This window comes from Panthera onca, chromosome A1, assembly GCF_046562875.1.
Source record: "Panthera onca isolate mPanOnc1 chromosome A1, mPanOnc1 haplotype 2, whole genome shotgun sequence".
In the NCBI taxonomy this organism is placed as follows: domain Eukaryota; kingdom Metazoa; phylum Chordata; class Mammalia; order Carnivora; family Felidae; genus Panthera; species Panthera onca.
This window is the reverse complement of record NC_138339.1, coordinates 106,236,949-106,261,945: the sequence shown is the minus strand read 5'-3', so window position 1 is coordinate 106,261,945 and position 24,997 is coordinate 106,236,949. Positions and strand designations below refer to the sequence as shown.

Below are 24,997 nucleotides of genomic sequence, written 5' to 3'. Positions count from 1 at the left end.
TTTTAGTGTATAGAAATGCAATGGATTTCTGTATATTGATTTTATATCCTGTGGCTTTCTGAATTCATTTATCAGTTCTAGTTTTTTGGTGGAGTCTGAGACTTTAAAGAGTCTTCTGGTGGATCAATAAAAGCTGTGACTTTTTTTTTTAACAGCTTTATTGAGGTATAACTCACATACTATATAATTCACCGATTTAAATACAGGGTACTATTCAGTGACTATTGGTATACTAGAAGTTGTCCATCCTTCACTACATTACTTGTGGAACATTTGTTATCCCAGAAAGAAATCCAATACTTCTTAGCCATTTCCCCACAACTTCTCTGTACCCCTGAGTCCTAGACATCTTATCTACTTTATCTGCCTCTGTAGATTTGGCTGTTGTTGGCATTTTATATTAATGATGTAATCATATGATAGCTGGTCTTTTGTAACTTTTCTTTAACTTAGTATTTTAGATATCCATATTATAACATGTATCGATACTGTTTTATTGTATTGGTTCATTTTTTTATGTATCAGTTCACTTTTATGTCAGTAATACTCCATTGTAATTGTTAACAATGGATATTTTGGTTATTTCCACATTTTGGCAATAGTGCATAAAGCTATTGTGAATATTTGTGTACAAATTTTTGTGTCGGTATATATTTTCTTTTTTGTTAGACATATGCCTAAGAGTAGAATTGTTGAATCGTATGGTTACTCTGTGTTTACCCATGTGAGAAACTGCCAGTTTTTCATAAGCAGCCACACCTTTTGTTTGTTTGCATTCCCCTCATACGCTGGTGGAAGTCATGTAAAACAGTAAAGCTCTAACTTTACAAAATGAAATTCTGGAGGGTTTTTGATTTATAGCTACATTGTCCACTATGTATCCGCTAGTTATAAGTGGCTATTTAAGTAAATAAAGAACTTTGCTTCTTAGTTTTACTAGCCTACATTTTAAGTGGTCAATAGCCACATGTCTAGCTAGTTAGTGTTTACCAAGTTGAACTGCACAGATAGAGCATTTCTGTCATTATACAAAGTTCTGTTGGAGAATAGTATACAAATAGTGATACTGTGGGTTTATAATAGCCTCTTTATTCCTGAAAATTTAAATGCATTCAAAGCACATCTGTCTTCAGGGTTATCCTTTGAGCTAGTATTTACTACAAGAAAGAAACTTCATGGTTTGTAAATGTATTTTGAATGGATCACATCTTTCAGTACACTTATTATATACATTGAACCTAATATAACAAAGTCTGTGAAAAGGTTATAAGGTTTGTCCCAGTGTACTTAATACTTCATTTAGTATAATTCTGTGTGTAAGGCATTGTGTTTGGAGCTTTGGTGGCAGAATGGATAAATGGGTATATAGAATATAATTAGGGTTAGACAATGCTGAGTGTATAAGAAAAATACTAAGTAATAAAAATATTAAGTGCTACATAAATTTAGAAAAGAGATACTTTCTGGCTAGGAACAACCAAGAATGCTTTAGGGTGAAGGAAGTATTTAACCTATACCTTGGAATAGTTCATCTAACAGAAATAGGAGAACTGAATAAAGTATGAAAGGAATAATGGTAGCATAAGAGTGGTGTTTGAGAAATATAGAAAAGAACATGTTTCATCTAGCTGAGCATATCAGGGTGGTAGAATGAAACAAAATTAGTACAGTAGATTGGGTCCTGATGATGAGGCTCTTGAAAGCCATGCTATGAATTGTTGTATAGTCTTTGAGGAGTCATGAAGGCCTTTTAGCAGAGCATTACTTGTGATCTATGTATTAGGGTTATCTGGCAACAGCTACTGAATTCTCCCAAGTTTGAAGGCTTTTTGAATAATAATAGTAGACAATGTGGACTGGAACTTAGTTGTCCAAATGTAAGAGATTTAGTATGGAAATATTCCTGACTGTAAGGAATGGGGCAGAGGGGACAGTCACATAACCATGTTTGAATGGATGATGATGCCATCAACTGAAGTGGGGTGTTAAAAGAACAAACAGGCTTAGAAGGTCTAGTTTGTTTTTGGATATGTGGAATTTGAACACTTAACAGGTATCTTTAGCTTAGAAGAGAAACGAAAACGGGATTATAAATCCAATTATCTACATTACACATAATCGTTGAAGAAAATGCAATATCCAAGGGGAAAGAGTAAGAAAGGCAAAAATAAATGCTAACTGCAGGAGGATTCATTGATTTGAGCACAAAAGACAGAAAGGTAGGAGGACATCTAGGAGGCTACAGCTCCCAGACACCCAGGTGTAGTATAATTCATGAAGAAGGAAGTCTGCTCAGCAGTTGAAAGTACTGCACATGTCAAAGATTAGGACAGACCATTTGCCCTTCTTTCTTTTGCTCTCTCGTTTTTTGCATTCATTTTATCATTAAGTCCTGTTAGTGCCAAAATTTCTTTCAAATTCTTTATTTCTTTATCAGCTGTCATCACTGCCATTGGCTAAGGACAGATCAAGTTTTTTCATTAGGACTGTTAGGATAGCTAGATCCCTTTCTGCCGGTTTCTTTCTCTTCCCATATATTCTTAATACCAGAGTTACCATTTTATTTATGTATTTTTTAAATGTTTATATATTTTTGAGAGATAGAGCATGAGTGGGGGAGGGGCAGAGAGAGGGAGACAGAATCCAACACAGGCTCCAGGTTCTGAGCTGTCAGCACAGAGCCCAAACCTGACACAGGGCTTGAACCCATGAACTGTGGGATCATGACTTGAGCCGAAGTCAGACGCCCAACTGGCTGAGCCACCCAGGTGCCCCCAGAGTTACCATTTTAAAAGATAATCTCATGTTGCGAGTTCCTGGTTTGGCAACGTCCAATAATGACCAACACATAATTTCCTACTCAGTCCAACCTGACTTTTCTATCTCCTGCCAGTTATCTGAGCTCCAACTACATGGAGTTGACATGCTTTACATACCTTCTCTTATTTCCATGCTTTCCTCTGTTCAGAAGTCATTCCTGTCTTACCTCACCCTTCACTTCTCTTACTTCCACTTTTACTTTGTCTGGCTATTCTAATTAGAAGTCTCTTTCCATTGTAGTACAGTCCTACAAATGGGATTTGGCAAACTATGTATGGCCTGTGGCCTATATCTGGCCCACTGCCTGTCTTTTATATGGCTTGCAAGCTAAGAACAGCTTTTATGTTATTAAAGGGTTGAATAAAAATCAAAAGAATATTTCACAACATGTGAAAAATTAGGTGAAATTCAGTTTTTCTGGCACAAAACCACAGTCATTTGTTTACATGTTGTCTGTGGCAAAGTTGTGCTACAGTGACAGAGTTGGGTAGTTGAAGAGACCTTTAGGGCCCTTGAAGTGTAACATATTTATGATCTGGCATTTTTACTGAAATAGTTTGCTGACCCTGGTCCATGTCTTTATTATGTCACTTGTGAGTACCTAAAAGTCTTAGTACTTTTAACAGAACAGTTTTTAAGAATTTTTATTTATTTTCATCCTTAACTATGAATAATTTAACGTGCAAAAGATTTGTTTTTATATAGAGAGTATGCGCATTGTTAAAATATTTGTATAAATGTTTGTTCACTACCAGGTCCTCCTCCCTCCCCTGCACCCCCTTTCACTTAGTAGCACTCAGTGGCAGATAATCTGGGATAGTTGCCAAATATTAGAGAAAAATTCATGGAGATTAATAAAAAATTCTGTCTTCAAATTGGGCAAAAATTGCCATGAATTCATTTTAATAGAAGAATACCTCAGTCCTTCTGATTCCTTGGAACCTGATAATTTTAGAATAAATTTGAGAATTCGGAAGGGACTTTTTTTGGAGCACCTTCGCTAAACAAGTTTTTCTAAGACAGGGATTATGTTTTATTCATTTTTGTATTTGTAGCACTTGACATAGTAACAGCACATAGTAATCATTAATACACTTGAATTAAGGCCTACCACGGAATTTTATCCCATAGCCATTCGACATATTGTTAATAATTACCATAGTTTTATTGCCATATCTTGAAAAATTTAAATCATATACTAGTTTTAGTCAATATTACCATAAAAAAGTTTCATCCATGTTCTAAATATTATTTTCTCTTTGAAGTTCTTATGAGTTAATATGTATTCATTTAAAGAAACCAAAATTTATTTAAATATTTTCTTTCTTTTTTCTTTACATTAGGAATCTGAAGAACTTTCATCTGATGAAGAGATGAAAATGGCAGAGATGCGACCACCGTTAATTGAAAGCTCTATTAACCAGCCAAAAGTTGTAGCTCTTAGTAATAACAAAAAAGGTTAGATATTGAAAGTGCTAGGAATAGAAATGGGCTGGATTTATCAAATTTATAAATTTTTTTGAAATAAATTTCACTAAATATCATTGTTACTTAAAACACTTTTTAGAAACAATTTTTAAAACATGCTTTTTTAAAAGTTCTGTTCCTAATCTTCCTAGTTTTTAAAGAAGAATATTGTTAGATTTTTTTTCTCTTCCCTCATACATGTTTACTTATAAGGTCATGGGCTTCACAGGCACACAAAACTGGATTATGATTCCATTTCTGCCACTTACTTGCCATGTAATCCTTGAGCTACTTAATTTTATCCATATGAAGTTACCTGACTTGACATACGCTGAGGCTGATGAAGGACTTTATGAGTATCAGATGTACTAGATTATTCATTGTACTCAGATCTAGCATTGTATCTGATGTAGAATAGCTGCTTATTGTTATTTTTCTGTCTAGAACTCTTTTTTAAACCATTCTCACACCATAGCCATTTTTCACATAACATAGAATCTCAGGCCCTTCTTAGAAATGAAAGGGAATTTGAAGGGTATCTATCCTTTCCTTTCATCCTTGTCTCACTCCTCCCCATAAGTGCCTGAACTGGTCTGTAGTATCTTTACCAAATATTTATCCAGCCTTTGCCTTTATGGCATTAATGAAACTTACTATCCAGCTGGCCCTTAGATAGTTTAGGTTTCATGATAATAGCGGTAGTGATATTTGAATACTTACTAGTTGCTGCTTATTACTATGCTAAATATTTTACATATTACTTTCTAACTGTCACAATGAGGTAGAAGAAGAGGAATATGTCTAGGAAAGAACTTACCTGCCATCTTGTTTAACGATATTTTAAAAATTAAAAACCCAGCACCCAAATACCTTAAAATTGAAGATCCTGAGCCCTATGTACTATTACTGCCAACTGTAAACACAAATTCAGACTAATTGAACTGTGCTCCTTTTGGAACAAAAAAAATATTTTTAATTCATACAATCTCCTATTTCTGTGTCTATATATACAATTTCTATGATTTGGATAGAATTGCATTAGTTAAAAACAGCCTTTAGGGTTGTAAAAATACTGTTATTATCTTCTTTTGTTTTGTTTTTAAGTAAGCTCTGTGCCCACCTTGGAGCTTGAAGTCCTGACCCTGAGTTCCACAGTCGCATGCTCCACCAACTGAGCCAGCCAAGTGCCCAAGTTATTATCTTTTCATTATTACTTAAAAAAAAAAATAATACTTTTTAATAGTACCTGTCTATAATGGAGTATAAATATTGTCTATTTCTGTTTATATAAAAAACAAAAGCCATTTCATATATTGATAGTTTATTTTTCATATGCAGTTCTTTGAAATGGCTTAAAAACAGGAAAAGAGAGCTGACCTTGTGAAAACTCCTTGATTGGTAATTTTTTTTAATTGACTATATTGCTCATTTTTATTTTCAGGATAGATCAAAACATTTGCATACATGTATGAAATAATTTCTTCCCCAGATAAATTTACCTAAGCTGTGAACTATACTATTTATTCTTTATTATTATGACCTTTTAAAGTAATGAATGTGGGGGCACCTGGCTGGCTTAGTCAATAGGGCATGCAACTCTTGATCTCTGGGTTGTGAGTTCAAGCCTCACATTGGGCATAGAGCCTACTTTCAAAAGACAATTGTAACTGAGTGGAAGAGCCATAGTCACTAAAATTAATTGATGTCCTTAGAAAAACATTGTGTAATATCATCTTGCCAGTAGTAAAAACTAAATCAAATTCTCGGTAACCTTAACATATGTTATATTTGTCAAAAACTAATGGTATTATGAGTTTTAAATTCTTTAATCTTTGTGTGTATTAGGACTAAATTTTCAAAAGTGGCTTTGGTTGTCTTTTTATCCATATAATTTTTTATGTATTTGAACCAGTACAATATAAATGCCATTTGTCTTCACTTCAAAGTATTAAACACAAATTCTTAGTGACTTTATCAACGGCTTAAGTTTTTTTGTTTCAGATGATACAAAGGATACAGATTCTTTATCAGATGAAGTTACACACAATAGCAATCAGAATAACAGCAACTGTTCTTCTCCATCTCGGATGTCTGATTCAGTTTCTCTTAATACTGATAGTAGTCAAGATACCTCACTCTGCTCTCCAATGAAACAAACCCATATTGGTGGTATTAATTCCAAAATCAGGTTTGTGACATCTTAACAGAATAATTTTTTTTGTACAATAGAGATAATAAGGCAAATCAATATATGGACTAAAACCAAAGATTTCACAAATTAATATTATAGAAGTAGATCAGGTAGTGTATGGTTTCGTCCCCATTTTATTACTAATTACTTAACTTTTCTACATTTCCATTTTAAATTAGTTTTTTAAATGGGGAAGAAGAAGGGACCAGGCTGGCTCTGTCCGAACAGTTTGTGACTCTTGATCGTTGGGTTCTGGGTTCAAGCCTCACATGGGTGTAGGGATTACTAAAAAAATAAACTTTTAAAAATATAAATGGGGAAGAAAAGATTTAAAATATCCTAATTCTCCTCATTAAAAAGTTGAACACTTTTATGATATTTTTAGGTATTACAACATAAATAGCTTGTTTGGAGTAATTCAAGTTGAAATAGGTATTTTTTAGATACTCTTTTTTGGGGAGTGTCATTAAAGAGCATTCAGTACTTTTAATTACTTCTGTATCTTTGACTTAGACTTAAATTTGTAGGTCAGACTCTGAAACAAGACTTAATTCCTACAGGCTGAAATTAGCTGAAGTTTAAAACATCTATTATTTGAGCTCTCAATATATTTGGCTATCAAAATAAGACTGTTGTTTTACTTTCATGTTATAATATATCAGCTAGGTGCTTATTAGAAAGATTTGGGTTTCTACTGAACCCACAGCTAATTGTGTAGATACTGTTGACTACTTTTTAGAGGCAAATGATTCTTAAATTCCAGGCATCTTAAGTCAAATTTTGTATTTATTGATTTGAATTGTTGTAAAAGGAAAATGAATTTTATGTCTCAAAATGAGTTTAGCCGTTATGTAGTTGTAATTATGATTATTTATATGTTTTCTGAATTTGAGACTAAAACCTAGTGGTAAAATAATAATTTTTATAACCTCTTAGATGTTAAAATAATGAGTAATTTCTTGAATAATAAAATGTTACTGATATTTTGTTGGGAATTACTTGAGTATTTTATAAATCATGTTTTTTATGTAATGAAATAAAGGCTAAGAAAGGGATATATCCACAACTTTCTTTGTTGTATTTCTAGTAATATAGTCTATTACCTAATGGGAAGATGAATACTGAAGAATACTTGTTGAAACATAACTTGCATGTTTATACAAAATGACACAAATGTTTTCATATTTGTGTGAAATAGATTTATTTATTTCTACCAAGTAGAAATAAAATGTGTTCTGTAATCTTGGAAGAGCACATTTATAAATATTTGCCAAATAAAATGAAGTCATTTAGACATCATTAGATTTAGTTTTGCTTTTGATCTTCAAATTATTTTTTCAGTGTTGCATTTTTTATTTTCTTTTTTTAAATCAACATACAGTAAAATTGACTTTTTGTTGAGTTCTACAAGTTTTGTTTTTAGTATTGTTGATTGTCTTTACATTTTGTAGATCTTTGAGTAATTGTTTATTTCTTACCTTTTTATAATGTATTTATGTATTTGAATCTAATAATTACTTAGTTAATGATTAACTATAGTTAATAATTATTAGTAATTATTATTAACTGTAGTTAATGTAAGGTTTCAGAATTATTTGTAAAAATGTTTTGTGCTCTTCACTCAACACTTGAAGTCATTGGCTTTCCATGTATCTACCTATCTTTCAAGAATTTCATGTTTTAGCATTCGTGAAAATGTGGATAAGTCCATTTTTCTTCACCATTTAGCCTTATTAATCTATATTGTGGCAAAGTGATTGGTATTATTGATTGTGAATTTTAATTAATGTTTTACTTGTCTCCATTTAATGTAAATCTACATTACTTTATTATTCGATAATATTTTAAAATAACATACTTGCTAATAAATGACTTTCGTCTTTGACTCTCATCAGCTCTTTTAACTTTGTGTAGCTACACATTAATTAGTTATTAATGTTTTTGTTACTAAGAAACTGGGCTTTATGATGTTTATGATAACATTATCTTTGTTTTAGGCAAGAAGATGAAAATTTTAACAGCCTTTTACAAAATGGAGATGTTTTAAATCATTCAACAGAAGAAAACTACCAGGTTCATGATAAAAAAGATTTTAACTTACCTGAATATGATTTGAATATTGAAGAGCGATTAGTTCTTATTGAGAAAGGTGTTGACTCAACAGCCACATCTGATGAATCTCACAAATTAGACCATATCAATATGAATCTTAATAAACTTGTAACTAATGATACATTTCAACCAGAAATAGTGGAAAGATCCAAGACACAAGATATAGTGCTTGGAACGGACTTTTTAAGCATTAATGCTAAAGGAGAAGCTGAGCACTTGGAAAATGGAAATAAGTATCCTAATCTGGAATGTGTAAATAAGGCAAATGGACATCCTGAGGACACTCCACAGTCCCCTAGGAGGACTGAACCACATGACACTGATTCGTCTGTTGATATGGGTATTTCCAAAAGCACTGAAGATCTCTCCCCTCAGAGAAGTGGGCCAATTGGATCTGTTGTGAAATCTCATAGTATAACTAATATGGAGACTGGAGGACTAAAAATCTATGACATTGTTAGTGATAATGGACCACAGCAACCAAGTACAACAGTTAAAGTAACATCTACTGTTGATGGAAAAAATATTGTCAGGAGCAAGTCTGCTACACTTTTGTATGATCAACCATTGCAAGTATTTACTGGTTCTTCTTCATCTTCTGATTTAATATCAGGTACAAAGGCAATTTTCAAGTTTGACTCAAATCATAATCCTGAAGAGCCAAATATAATAAGAGGCTCCACAATAAGTGGCCCACAATCTACACCTCAAATATATGGTCCTCCACAATATAATATTCAATACAGTAGCAGTGCTGCTGTCAAGGACACTATGTGGCACAGCAAACAAAATCCCCAGATAGATCATGTCAGTTTTCCTCCTCAGCGCCTTCCTAGATCAGAGAGCACAGAAAATCACAGTTACGCTAAACATTCTGCCAATATGAATTTCTCTAACCATAACAACGTTCGAGCTAGTACTGGATACCATTTACATCAGAGAATGGGCCCAGGAAGACATGGGGAAGTGTGGGCCATCTCACCAAATGAACGACTCATTCCTGGAGCAACTCGAACTACGATTCAGCGACAAAGTAGTGTGTCCTCTACAGCTTCTGTAAATCTTGGTGAGTCAGGTCCCACAAGGCGGGCCCAAATTCCAGAAGGAGATTATTTGTCGTACAGAGAGTTACATTCAGTGGGAAGAACTCCAGTGATGTCAGGATCACAGAGACCTCTTTCTGCACGAACATACAGCATCGATGGTCCAAATGCATCAAGGCCTCAGAGTGCTCGACCCTCCATTAGTGAAATACCAGAGAGAACTATGTCAGTTAGTGATTTTAATTATTCACGGACTAGTCCTTCAAAAAGACCAAATGCAAGAGTTAGTTCTGAGCATTCTTTATTAGATCCTCCAGGAAAAAGTAAAGTTCCTCATGACTGGCGAGAGCAAGTACTACGACACATCGAGGCCAAAAAATTAGAAAAGGTAATTAAATATGAATTTTTCATTTTCCTCTCTATGAATTTATTTTTCTTAAAAATATTTGGTATTCTTTGTTTTTTAAACAAGGTGATACAAGATGCTCTGAATTACTGAATACATACTTAACATTTGAGGAGTTTTTTCTTAGTGTTTACAATAGAGTCTAAGTTTAGACTTAGCCGGACTCAAAAACAACTGAGATGGTAGTGTATGCTTCTTTTCTGCCTCTTATTCCCCAGTGTTTTCTAATGATCTTAAATTCATTGCCTGTGTTTATGTGTGTATCTCTTTTAGATTCTGCCACACATACTTTAAATAATACATGTGTATACATGTGTACCTCCTTTTAGCAGTTTTTGACCTCCTGCTCTCGTCTATTAATTATTGTTGGTTATGTAAATATGTGTATAAAAATAGAACTATATAGTTAGAAAAATAACAAGAAATATAAATATTTCATCTAAGATTTTTTTTTTCCCAGAGAATGTTAAAAGACTAACACTGTCACTGACATAGATGTCTTCTGGCACGGCATTTATTCTTGACTTTTTTGAACTGCATTTCTGACTTCTCTGATCTCAAGTGTCTGTCACTCTAATGAAGTTTAGAAATGATTGGTAAAACAACTTAGGCATCTCTTCAGTTTAACTTCACATGTAGATGTCATTTTTTTGAAAGGAGTTAAAATTTTTTAAAATTATATAAAACTGATAAATTAGTGTCACAGTTCTTTGGCTTTGGCTCAAGTGTATGGGGCACATTTTTAAAGATTTAATTTCATATCTCTCAGTAGTTTTTACCCAAGAATTTTGTTATCTCTGTTTATTAAATATGTTTTTTAAAACAGCTAAATGTATACAACCTCAATTAGTCATTTAAAAAAGTTCCCTAGGTCTAATTTTTTTAGAAGTAAACCCGTAAAATATGATTAGTATCGTATATCAATTCACATTAAACTTCTGCCTGTAATTATTAGCTCTTTTCAGTGCTGTCTTCCCAACTTTAAATAGCTGTGCATCTAATGGTCTTAGGCAACCTCATTCTCTTCCATTTTGTTTCAGTATAACTGTATAAATTGTTGGTTCTTTGGACTTGTGTGCCTTTTCTAAGGAATTTGGAAATTTCTTAAGCAGAGGAATACCACAGCTGTTTTATAAGTAAACTTCTGGAGATAATATGGAATTAGAAGGAGGGAGGGCTATAGTTTTTTGTTGTTGTTTTGTTTTGTTTTTTTTGAGAAGGAAGAGACTACAGTTAAGTTGATTGAGCTATGAGGCTATCTAGTGGTCCAGAAAATAAATGAGAAATGTTTCGGAGGAACTGAGACAAAGGCAAGAATTCAAGACACCGTTTTGAAACACACTTTATAATATCTGACTCGTGATTGGAATATTCCTCTAATAATAAGTCTTTGAGGAAAAGGGAGTAAGCTTGAGTGGTGCCTTGAATGACTGGTTGTTGGGATTGCCAAAATAGAGAAGGAATAACAGATTTGGATAAAGAGATGAGTCTGGTTATCATTATATTCTATAGAGTTGACATGTCAGGAGCTATTCTCCCATTACTGTCTGACGGAGATATACCTAGACTTTAGTCATCAGGAAGCAGGTAGCAGCTACCCCATTGTTCATTGTACCTCTCTGCTTTTTATATTTAGAAATTTGCTGTACAATTACTTGAGGAGTACATGCCAGTAGTTTCCCACTTGTGCCCACTGGTAATTTAGAAGTGAAAATTAGCCCAAGGAAACTAAGAAAAGCCTTGTGAGGACACAGAGCAGCATGATTTAGACCAAACACTTGAAAGCTTTGGTTGAAAATGGTGGAGGGTGATGGAAAATCTCTTTTGCTCCTCTGCAATTCCTCTTCCTCCCCCAAATTTAATTCTGATGGCAGGTAGACATTTGAAAAATTTCCCCAGGGAATTTCACAATGCCCAACCCTCCCTTTGGAGGTAAGTCCCCAAATCATAAGTTGCTACTTTGCCCAGCTTATTTGTTTAGCATTAATACAATAATTAGATAAGTTAAAGCTTACTTGGTTTTTTAAACCTTGTTGTAGTAACTTTCCTTCCTGTTCCTGCAACAAAACTGTACCTAGAACCCAAACATGTGATTATATTTCACCTCATTCTTCTCAAGACTTGTTTAATTAAACTCATGATTCTTATAAGAAGCACTCAACCAGAATATGATTAATGTAACATGAAAATTGCCACATTCATTTGCTTTTATACAGCTATTAGCCTGTAATGAACATCAGTGTCCAGGACATATTCCTTAACTGAGCTCTGCACAATGTGTTATGTTGTAACAGGATGCAGTTTTATATGGACGTCTGTGTACAACCCTGAATTACAAACCAGATGTGTTCTGAGCTTCAGCCTTCTTAGTCAGTGAAATATTTACAAAAACCTTACATATGTTCAAAGACAACAGAAAAGGCTTTGATTCCTGGATTTACATATCATTAAAAAGGGTCATTTGGGCCATTCAAGTTAAGAACATATTAAAATTGTGTGTAACACATGAGTATGTGTTGTTTATGTTGGGGTGGGGGTGTTAGTGTGTGTAATTTCTTTAGTTTTACATTCTAATCAAATGTTTATGGAACCTCTGAATTGCCACTGCCAAATCCTTATTGTTTGTGAAATGGTCTGGGAAAGTATAGTTGTGGCCTCTTAAGTTTAGCTTTTTCTTTACTCATTACTTTGGAATCCACAAAATAACTAAGAGTGCATTGTAATTTTATAGATCTCTTTCATTCTCGAAGGCCATATTAATGTTTCTTGATATTAGAGATCAACTTCATTATCTGGAGAAGGTATATAGGTTCTCTGAGAGTAATATAGAAATGCTTGTAAGCTTACAAGCTTGTAATGACAACATACACATATAATGCTTACAAGCATTTCTATACTTCTTGATAAGCAAGCCGTGCTCAAAGTGTGGTTACTCTCAATTTAACCATAAGACCATCCAATATTCAGGGACATAAGTAAAAGCATCCACATGAAAAAACAGCATTTAACAGCTCTAGGAGTAAACAAGCAGGAACAATGAAAATCAGGCATTGTGTTTATTGAGGTACATTTTTTAGGCAGCTCTGGGATTAGTGATTGGGCATTCATGTAAACTCAGTCTGCATGAAGATTCCATCAGTAATTCTTCAAGTTTAAGCAGCAAATGCCACTGCTAACTCCTAAAATCTTAAGTATCTATTTATTTGAATGGGAAATTTTTTTTACAAGTACATTTTCTAGGGGTTTTTTTCTTCTGGTAATTTGAGAGCGGGAAGAGCCTTGTAAATGCTATATACTAAAACTTTGTGTTATATACTAAAACTATGTTAACCTTTTTTCTAATGTAAGACATGTTTCTAAATGTAGAAGGTAATTTTTTTTTAGAGAAGGTAATGGCCAAAAAAAAAGAGAAAGAAAGAAAGAAAGAAATTGCAATGGCCAAAAGCCAAGTGTTTTTTGCCGATAATATTTTGTGCTTTGTACGTATGTTTAAACTTAAGCTGAGAAATCAGCTTGTATTCTTATAGAACTACACATATATACATACATTTAAGTTTGACATCAATTCCTGTTTTCTGATAAACTTCCAATAAGATGTATTAGGAGTAAAGGAAATAATTGCATTGTAAAAGACACTATATGTTTGTACTTTCTTTAGCGTTTAAACATGTGAATGGTTGGATTTACATGTACTTTATGTGTATATGTGTATGTTGTCATGTAAATAATATGGTAAATAGTGCCAATTTCTTGCAGTGGCACTGAAAATTCAGTGCATGATATTCCCTGTGTGGTATTGGGGTTACTTATAAATACGTCTATGTACATAACATGTCTTGTGAATTTTGCATGCTACACTAATCTCTGTTAAATCTATCCCCTCTTTATTCAGAGCATGCTGTCAAGGTCCTTTAATTCCAATTTTACTGCTGTAAGCAACTTTCACTATGGCAGCTCTAGGGATCTGCATGGCAGCCAAGGCAGCCTTGCCTTGAGTGTTGCAGACGGAAGAGGTTCTGGTGGGCACATTTTTCGAGTGAGTACCTGTAGTAGACCAGTACTTTTAGTACACAGAAGAGAAAAAAAGACCCCACATTTTAATGCTTTCATGTTTTTAGACAATACGTTTTTACTGTGGGTTAGATACTTTGATAACCTTCTGGTTCTTCCATGGCTTAGTTCTAAAACTTTCTGCAAAGCCGATTTAGTATTTATCTCTCAAGTTTCTCTGGCCATCAGCTAAGGATGTAGTCTGCTCTTGTTTATGTAAATAGGGATGAGCAATAGGAATAACTGAGAGTTGTTTTTTTTTTTCTACTTATTATGCTTTACGGTGTTTTCTCTTAATAAAATTAACTAACTCTCTCTAAATCAAGGTTTAAGGCTATGCTGTATATAGTACACAGTGGGGTTGTGGGGAAGAATAATTTTTACTTTAGTGATTGAGAATTGGCAGATGAAAAGCACTGCCTGGAAGTAAGTTTAATCACAGTTTGCTAGATAGGATTAAATGTGAGACTGGAGAAATTCTAAGAAATACCAATGAAAAGGCAAAAGCCAAATTCTTTTATTAATGGTTAATAGTCATTAACGGTTATTTATTTATTTATTTATTTATTTATTTATTTATTGAGAAAGAGAGAGAATCCCAAGCAGACTCCTCCTCACTCAATGCAGAGCCTGACACGGGGCTCAATCCCATAAACCATGAGATCAAGACCTGAGCTGAGATTAAGAGTTGGATGTTTAACCGACTGAGCCAACCAAGCTCCCCAATGGCATATTCTTTTAATGAAAGTTAAGGGTAAGGGTTAAGAATGGCAGAGAAGGAGAAAGAACAGAACAGCTCTGGCCTGGCTCTATTTTAAGATTTTTCTCTTAATAACAACGTGAGGTGTAATATGTCCTCAAAATAAATACTTCCTTCTCCCCCTTTCCTTTCATTCCAAAAAGATTTTTCTCCTTTTTACAGCCTTACTTGTCTCCTCCCCACAGTTTTATTTCCATGTTTACTCTGATTACTTCTGGGTCCTTTGCTTTTTCCTGAGGGTCCCCATCCTCTTTTTAGTACATAGCTGGCTTTGCTCTGTTGTGTTCTAAGGCAAGAGCAGTCTCCTGGATTCACTCCGCTGTGGCTGGGCTTCACTCTTCTTGCTCTGCCCTCTGTCATCTGCCACCACTTGGATTCCATGTTAGAGTGATAGCAATTGTTTTGTAATTTATCCCTTTGAAATGGAGAGAGAAGGGTGATAGCTCTTGAGCCCAGCATTTCTGGTACTCTTTCCAACTGAAGCCAAAGAATGGACACAAGGGGCTTTTATCAACTCAGGGGTTATCCTTATAGTCATCTGGAACAGTTATTCTTTCCAAATTCTTGTACAGTAATATTTTTTGCTTGTTATTCTTACATTCAGAGCCTTTGAGTCTATTGCATTTTTCTTTTTCATTCATAATATATAGTTGTTCTTTTAAAGACCTGAATAGACTGGAGTTTAAACTTGCAGCTATGACCTAAGTTGATTACTGTGGGTTCTGAGAGCACATCTCAGAAACGAGGAAGGAAGGCAAAATATTCATTGCATAAATACACAAAATTAGATCAAACCAAATCTAAAAATGCTAATCCATGCTTTGAATGAGCAACTAACTACACATGATAGCTCTGTTGCAGATAAAGTTTATAAGATTAAATTACAAGCCCTTAGGTTTTTATGTATCCTGTGGTATATCATAATGAAGTAGATTTCAGATTATTTTTCAGTATGATGATGTAGTTTACATACCTGTGTTGCTAGCCACATACTGTTTTGAAAGTTACAATAGTGCTATTTATCACAATCCCTTTAGTTTTCCACAATATAGCTGGGTATATTTAGAACTAGATTAAAATGAAAAGTACAGGCATCTTTCTTCCCAGCATGTTTGTAAAAAATATTCAGAGATAATGAAATAACTGAGTCTGCTTTTTTCTCTAAACCTATCATTGAGGTAAACTAGAAGGATATTATTGGTCATATAAAAATATGAACTCTAGTTAATTTTAAGTGTTTCACCAAACCATTGGTTTTGAAAATACTGAGCTAATTCTATGATACAATTAAGTTAAAGTGAATTTTATGAGACTATATATTTATTAATACTGTTTATCATTAAAAAGAAGATCCCAGGTGGCACTGTGCTGTTAAAAGAATAGCAGTTAATTTTTTTTCCAAAAAAACCCAAAAACCTTTATATATACTCAACAAGAGATTGTTTTAGTTGCTCTTAAAATTTGGGACTCTTAACTTTGATTAATAACTAAATCAACCTAGCACAGTATTGCTAGCTTCACAATAATTTCACAGTATTGAAAGCTAGGTATTACTGTAAATATAACAGAAAGCATTATGAAGAAATAGCTTAACAGTGTATGTTAAAAGTACTAATAATTTTTACAGTTTTGTTGAGATGTAATTGACATATTAGTCCAAAGTATATATCATAATAATTTGATATATGTATATATTGTGAAATGAATGCCACAACAAATTTAGTTAATGTCCATCGTCAAGGTACTGATATTAATGGCAGTTATGATGGTGATGTTTATTGGGTTCTTCATCTTTCCATGATCTTGTAATATTTTTTCCTAATCTCCTTTCACGTGTCATCATCATTTTGATTTTACATCTTAAAGAACATTGTTTGTTTACTTTTTATTTTCCCCTCATTTGAAGCATCCCCAGACATCCTGTCCAGGAGATCCTTGTCAAGATGATCTATTCATTTCAGGACAGCCGAACTACTCATCAGCTACACTTAGTCACAAAGATGTTCCTCCAGACAGCTTGATAAAAGTAGGTGCTCAGGAAATAAATGAACACATCTCTTTGAACTTACTCTGTTTTACATATTTTAAACTGGAAATATCATGTATGCTTTAACAATGAAAATAATTTTTTGAGGACTTTTCCTCCTTGATTAGTAAAGATTTTTTTTAAAAACTAATTTAGAAATATGAAATATATTTTTGCCCTGTTATTTCCTGGTTTAGTCCATGATTTTTTTTCCACACTGGAGAATCATTTTATTGTTTTTGATTTCTCTACTATCACCTACTTACCTTATTGTTTGAGTCAGAGGCTCTTTGCATTCCTGTTTGAGTCAGAGGCTTTTTGGTATTGGAGAATTAAAGATGAACCTGTCTTAAATTCCTCACTTGAGGATATTTTATCATTACTAAAGACATTTTAAAATTCTTTAAATGTAATTAAAAATCACCTTGAAAGCGTTTTGTATGTGATAAATGATGATTGTATTCTTAATACTTTTGTTACTAAAGCATCACTTACTCACAGATTTTACTTTTCTGTCACCCAATACCAGATAGTTAACTCTTTTCTTTAATATTCTCGCTCAGCTATTCTTTCTCTTAACTAATTCCGTATCCCTTGTATAACGAGATACAATTATGAAGCATACTTATGTATTATATAAAAACTTTTGCATTGTTCTTGAGAGTAGGAACCCAGACATATAGCATAAATTCATACATATCTATTTATTTTACCTTTTTTTTCTTTTTCTTTTAATTGAGCTATGTTAACCAGTTTCTTTTTCTTTTTAATATCAATTTTGTATTCTAGGTTACTGGGTTTGTTTTCATACTTTTATTCTCCTGAGCCATCTGCTAATGATAGCTTATTTTATTCCATGGGTATGTTTAACATTGATGTAAAGTGTCAGGCACAACCAAGAATCTAGGTGTCTAGAAGTCTGAAGCATGGGTCAGAAGTAATTACTGTTTGGAATATTTTCCTTAGGAGAAAGGTATTGAATCTGCACATAGGAATAAATGGTATAAATGTGGAGAAAAGCAAGAGCTATGTGCTGAGTTGTGTATAAGTAATAAAATAACAGCACAAGCATTTAAATACTCCTGGGCAGATGAATTGCTTCAAATCTACAGAGTTCAAGTAGTAAGCAACCACAATTTAAAACGAAAAGATATAAAGATAATAAAATACCTCATTCTCTTTTTCTCCAACCAGTGTAAGATTTGTCATAGAGTAATATCATCTTTGTGCTCTGTTATAAAACCCCCATATAAGTTTCCAAACTCGAGAAATAACCAAGTTCTCATATATAACACAGTGAAAAGCTAACTTTTTTTTAAAGTAAAAATCTTCACCAAAAGGGAAGCTTCTTTGTTTCCTTCAGCAAGGTTGATGTAAAAAGAGCATGTAGTTCTGAAACAATTGCCATAATCTTTTCCCAAACTTTTCTACTTTGGAATAATTTTAGGAGAATGGGGCTCAGTATTTATCTCATAGTTTTTCTATAATTCACTTGTGGATGAGATCACCTTTTTATTAATAGTCAACAATGAAATTTTAAATGATTGAATAGCTTAAAAGTATTTCCTCTTATATACAAAAATCTCTTTATATGCAAATATTTATAATACAAATGTAAACTTATTTTTCAGATAGATTTCTCATACTGGGGCACCTGGGTGGCTCAGTCGGTTAAGCGTCCAGATCTTGATTTCCCCTCAGGTCATGATCTCACAGTATGTGAGATTGAGCCCCACGTTGGGCTGTGCTCTGACAATGGGCCTGCTTGGGATTGCTTCTCTCCCACACTCTCTGCCCCTCCCTGCTCACACTCTTGCTTGCTCTCTCTCAAAATAAATAAAAAATTCCTCATGCCGACATAACAGCCACATTTCCACAAAGGTGGCTTTAAGTCTAAAACTCAGATTCATTCATTCTGAACAATGAGAAGCATTAAAACAAGGATAATTCTTTAACAAAATAATCACCTCAGATTTCTTTGCGTAGCTTGTGAAGAGTAAAACAGAATGTCAAGGCTTAATTTTTGTGGTTAATATTTTATGGAACTAACATTTAGACAGTTTAAAAATTGCTAACTGGTACACACACACACAAGGAATAAATTTGCTTTTTACTATATTTGTATTTGTTAATTCTGGAAAGAAAGGAATAAAAGTAGAAAATATACTCAGAATAGTAAAAAAATCCTACCACAAAACTTGTTACTTCTGTTCAGAAGAAACATGAAAAAAATGCATCTTCTATGTGTGTGTGAGATGGGAAAATTTACCCTTTTACTGGGCTTAAATTTTAAAATTTTGACATAATCACTGTTTGCTGTTATTGTAAGAAAAAACAGGTCCATGCATACCAAATAGAAAAGCAAATAATTTTATGATAACTTATTTGAAACTTTAAAGAGTGAGAATCTGTCTGCCAAGGACTCAGGCAAGTTTAGAATTCATAGCTTTTTTTCTTTTAAAAGTGTAAAATTAGAAAGAATAGTGTAAGTGTCTTGATAATGTATGATTTAGAATGTTATACTCTAGTGCTTTTGTAATACTCCAAGAAGAAAATCCAACTATTTGTAATAAGACATTATTATTGGTCATTTTAAGACACTTCGTGTTTTTCTTAGATGCCTTTGAGTAATGGACAGATGGGCCAGACCCTCAGGCCTCAGGCAAATTATAGTCAAATACATCACCCCCTTCCTCAGGCTTCTGTGGCAAGGCATCCCTCTAGAGAACAACTAATTGATTACTTGATGCTGAAGGTGGCCCACCAGCCTCCATATACACAGCCCCATTGTTCTCCTAGACAAGGCCATGAACTGGCAAGGCAAGAGGTAAGAACAATCAAGAATACTTGAAATATGAAACTAAGCTCTTAATGTACTTTATAGGTTATTTAATTATTAGCAATAAATCCGTGTAGAATTTTAACATAGTTTTTACCATTTTGTTTAAAGGTGTGGTTTCATGTTAAGTTAATAAGGTGTCAAACTTTGTATTTAACTTGACTCTATGATCTCCCATGTTCTGATTAATTGACATAGCATTTAGTGTTTTGGATGTGATTATTTTTTTCCTAAGGTGGTTGCGTATCCAAAACCTTTTGATGATATTCCAGTAATCAGACCTTCAGGAATATGAATAATAGACCATGAAACTTGACTGGCATGTTATGGTTTCCTATTGTTAATTGACACAGAGAGTTTGAAATTTGACCATAGTCTCCAAACTACTTCAAGAATTAAATCTTACAAAGTAGTATTTAAAAGGTGGCTAATCATACATTTGTATATTTGGATAGTTTATTGATAAAATAATACTATTAGAAACATAGGTAGAGAACAAATGCTTTATTCCTTTTGCTTTAGTCTCTGGGGAAAGGGAGGGTTTTGCAACAAGTTTAGTTCTTGATCTTTTTTTATAACGTGGTTATAAAAAATATTATCAATTGATCATCAATCCTAACATCTTGTGAGCATAGAAACAGATTCAGGAAATGAATCCAACAACCACACAGGGATTTTTAAATATCTTCTGAAACACCCAGTACACAGAGATACTATGTAATTTAGATATTTTACAGATGGAAACTGATCCTAAAATACATGTTTTGTTTGTATGCTCTATATCATTAAAATTCATGATATTAAAAAAAAAAAAACCCACAGGGTCAACATTAATCAATTGCCTGTCCTTGTAAAACAGCAATAGTTTAAGTTAGGAGCTATGCTTTATAATCTCAGCTGTGCCTTTAACTCACTAACTCATTAACATGATATTCCATGTTGTAGTTTCCCTTTATCTGCCTGAATGTTTATTTTAGATGAATCTTTATGTATTTTACCAATAGTAAAATACTGTGTGTAGCTTTTTCTGAGATAGTGGTAATAGTTTATTTTCATATTAATTTAGATCCGAGTGAGAGTTGAAAAGGATCCAGAACTTGGATTCAGCATATCAGGAGGTGTTGGGGGCAGAGGAAATCCATTCAGACCCGAAGACGATGTGAGTTTGTTTGTATGTCTTTGAGATATCCATAAGGATTTATTCACTAACATAGTGCTCTTATACATAAGTGAAAATCTAACAGATACTTTTATAAATCGAGAAAACACATCACCTTTTTTATTACTCTCTTTATTCATCTTTTTGTCTTGAAATACCACTTCATATGAATTGTTTGAGGAAAGCAAATTAAACCCCCAATTTTATTTTATTTTTTTCCTGGTGATTTTTTTTATTTATTTATTTATTTATTTATTTATTTATTTATTTATTTTAATATGAAATTTATTGTCAGATTGGTTTCCATACAACACCCAGTGCTCATCCCAACAGGTGCCCTTCTCAGTGCCCATCACCCACTTTCCCCCTCCCTCCCACCCCCCATCAACCCTCAGTTTATTCTCAGTTTTTAAGAGTCTCTTATGGTTTGCCTCCCTCCCTCTCTTTTTTTTTCCTCCCCCTCCCCCATGGTCCTCTGTTAAGTTTCTCAGGATCCATATAAGAGTGAAAACATATGGTATCTGTCTTTCTCTGTGTGACTTATTTCACTTAGCATCACACTCTCCAGTTCCATCCACATTGCTACAAAAGGCCATATTTCAATCTTTCTCGTTGCCAAGTAGTATTCCATTGTGTGTATAAACCACAATTTTTTTATCCATTCATCAGTTGATGGACATTTAGGCTCTTTCCATAATTTGGCTATTGTTGAAAGTGCTGCTATAAACATTGGGGTACAAGTGCCCCTATGCATCAGCACTCCTGTATCCCTTGGGTAAAGTCATAGGAGTGCTATTGCTGGGTCATAGGGTAGATCTATTTTTATTTTTTGAGGAACCTCCACACTGTTTTCCAGAGCTAAACCCCCCAATTTTAAATGTCCATTATATTATGAAGTGATTTTTAAATTTTGTTATTGCTTTTCTGCACATCTGTAGAAATAATTCCATCACTTTAATGAAAATCACTATACTCAAGTCAGAATTATCAGCACCAAAAAAAAAACATTGGGCTGTGACAATATTCAGAGAAAACCGGGAGAAAAATTGTACTGTAATTCAAGTGTTTGCATACTGTTAAAGAAAAATTGTTCCTTGTTACTCTGTTATTTATGCATCCTGTTTTCCATTAAATGTTTATCTTTTTTGTTGTTGCTGAAGGGTATATTTGTAACAAGGGTACAGCCTGAAGGACCAGCATCAAAATTATTACAGCCAGGTGATAAAATTATTCAGGTAAATAAGATACATCTTTTTATTATTTTCTTAGTTTTTCACTTTATAACATCTTCCTCATCAAGGAATTATTAAATGCCAGATTTTGAAAATAACTCTTTTGTGAAGTTTATTTTTAAATATTTGTGGGTGAAAAACAGTGGCATTTCTTATAAGCTACTCTCTATTATTTTCATCATTTAAAATATTTCTTCCTTGTATGTTGCAAAATCATATGGATATTTTTGAATACATGTTTGATATTTCCTAGCATTTTGTTTAAGTTTAGGAATACTAACTTCTTTAAAATAGGTTGAAAGAATCTTTTTGTTACAAGAATTAAAGAATTTAGTTCATTTGAAGCACTTGGAACTGTGTGTCTGGTATATAGTAAGACCTCAATAAATGTTAGGCCTAAATTATAAGAAATGTAGTGTTTATTGATGGCCCAAGGCAATATGAAGAGTAGGCCTTGCCCTCTGCTATCCTTGCATCTCGGTTGCCTCATTTATATATTAGCACATACACATAACACCTGTCTGACACTGTGTCTTAGACAAGTGCTTCCTAACATTGGATTGCTACATAAGAATCATCTGAAGACGAGGTTCCTGAGTCCCACCTTCAGAGATTTTATTTCCATAGATGTGGGGTAGGGCCCAGGAGTCTACATGTTATTTTAAATTGCCAAAATAATTCTTATTTTCTGCCAGGTTTGTGGACTACCCAGCAGAAATTTAAGTGCACAGATGCAAATACATTATTATTAAATGTTTTTCTGAAAGATATTTTTCTTCTTTCTTCTAGGCCAATGGCTACAGTTTTATCAATATTGAACATGGACAAGCAGTATCTTTGCTAAAAACTTTCCAGAACACAGTAGAGCTCATCATTGTACGAGAGGTTTCCTCATAAGGAATGTGGACAAAAAGAGGGGGAAGGCAGCAAGATTTATTGGAAGATATTTGCAGGGGAAATTAATATTTTGACTATTTTTATATGTAAAGAAGAACTCAAAAATTATGTTCAAATTTGTACATTAATGAAATCATGGAACTCGTGGTTAGAGGGAAAGAACCACTGTACAGTATATAGGGGAGACTGTTGAATTCATACCATATAAAACTTCTTGTTAGGTTTTTAAACATAGCAATCAAGGCTACAAAAACAAACATATGTTGTTTTTGTATAGATAGTAGGTTTATTTTTGGATTTCATACACATGACTGAACTCTGTGCAAGGCTCTAGTTAGCCTTGATTGTAGCCCAGAGACAGATGGCAGAGCTCTCTGTCTCATAGCTTTTATGCCCTTATTTTTATTCAACTCATATTAATGTTTTTCTGCTGAAACTACTTTTTTTTAATGTGGGCAAGAGATTTGAAGTGTTGGTTTTTGCTATGTGCATATTGAATTGAAGAGTGAGTAGGTGAAGGTGGTGCTGGTGGGTTCACTTTCCAAGGCCAGATTAAAACCATCAATTCCTATAAAAATCTGGAAGCAAAGATTGAAAAAAACAGCTGTTAATGTGTTTTTATTAATAGAATAATGCAATAAAAATGTAATGTCTTTTTAAAGAAATAAAAAAGACGATAATTGCATTTTACGAGCTCTACAGGATCTGTTCTTGTTCTAGCCATTGACAATGCATTTGCTACCGGTGATTCAATTTTTAATTTTTTAGTCACAGGAAATTTTTAACTCTACTGTAGATGCCTGTCCATGCATTTCTTGTGATATGGATATCCTTTGATTTTTTTGCAAATGGTGATGTTTTATAATTAGTACTCCGTTTTAATCTTAATTTATAATTTTTATTTTAAGCAGCAAATGAAACTAAAATGGCCAGTTTTGAGATTGTGTTGCTGTAACACAAAACGTAAGCATATTTAGGAAAGTCTCTCGATCTTGTTTGGTCTCACATTGCCTTGGTAAAGTAAAAGGAAACAGTACGCATGGAGCTAGGAAACCAAAGCAAGTTTGTGAAATTGGCACAGTGATAGAGAATTGCTGTGGAGAGTTGTAGAGCAAAGGGATGGGTCTCTGAGGCCTTCCAGTGTGTCACGGTATTCAAATAAAGGGCTGTTCCTACAGGTAACATTAAATGTGAACTCGACACTTCAGAGTCTTTAAAGGGTTTCTAAGTGTATCAGTGTAATAGAATAGTGTTTTACCACCAGCTGCCTTTGTTCCTCGTTAGTGTAACAAATATTTCATAGATGTCATTAATTTGTTTATCCAAACCATTAATTTTATTTGTTTTTGTTCTGTCTGTGTAATTAAATAAAATTTTAGTAACATGAAATGGTAAGAATTAATGCATGGTTATTTGGACCAGAAAAAAGTGCCACAGAAGACCAATAACTGTTTTTAGTCAAGGCTAGTCTGGAGCCTTTCATTAGAGCAATATTCAGTTATTGCGATTCATTTTTAATTACTAAGAAATATAATTTTGGAATTTTTAATCTGTTATGCTTTGTTCTTCAACCTTGTTTTAATTAAGACTTTTATAGGACTAGCAAAAATGGCAATTTACATTATTTTTGCAAAAAAGGTTGGACTTGTTGTTTTCTTGCTAGTCAGAGAAAATAGGCAGTAATTTTGAAAAGATGTGAACTGAAATATTGCACTTCTTTCAAGATGTTATCAATTGGTTATTGTACTGTATAGTTTTAATATTGATTGAAACCCTTTAACAACTCTTTGTAAATTTTAACTCATTTTAGTTGTTTTTCAGTACTATTTACATAGGAATTGATTTTTATGGATATAGTAGAAGAAATGTGCTGTATTTTGATAAAATTCATTTATTGTATGTGTGTTGTAATCTCTAAAAAAAATAATGACAAACAGCTTCTTTAAGACAAGCCTCAGTGTTCCCTTTATTCATAGTTTATTGTAAAATATTTTG

At 33.3% G+C, this 24,997-nt stretch overlaps 1 protein-coding gene across 7 annotated transcripts in view; it reads left to right on the top strand.

Annotated features, from left to right (window-relative positions):
* The window catches only part of ERBIN (erbb2 interacting protein), a 127,843-nt gene extending 103,452 nt beyond the window's left edge, over window positions 1-24,391 (top strand). For 3 of the 7 annotated variants that reach the window (XM_060635654.3, XM_078449375.1, XM_060635666.2), the window contains 9 exons: window positions 4,164-4,278; window positions 6,289-6,475; window positions 8,476-10,021; window positions 13,932-14,075; window positions 16,756-16,875; window positions 19,493-19,702; window positions 20,781-20,873; window positions 22,034-22,108; window positions 22,895-24,391. In XM_060635654.3, coding sequence (XP_060491637.2) covers window positions 4,164-4,278; window positions 6,289-6,475; window positions 8,476-10,021; window positions 13,932-14,075; window positions 16,756-16,875; window positions 19,493-19,702; window positions 20,781-20,873; window positions 22,034-22,108; window positions 22,895-23,002 — 2,598 coding nt within the window. In that variant the 3' untranslated portion in view covers window positions 23,003-24,391. The remainder of the gene's footprint in view (window positions 1-4,163; window positions 4,279-6,288; window positions 6,476-8,475; window positions 10,022-13,931; window positions 14,076-16,755; window positions 16,876-19,492; window positions 19,703-20,780; window positions 20,874-22,033; window positions 22,109-22,894) is intronic. The other 4 variants (XM_060635655.3, XM_060635659.3, XM_060635657.2 and 1 more) reach the window with 4 other exon arrangements.
* The last annotated feature ends 606 nt before the right edge of the window (window positions 24,392-24,997 follow it).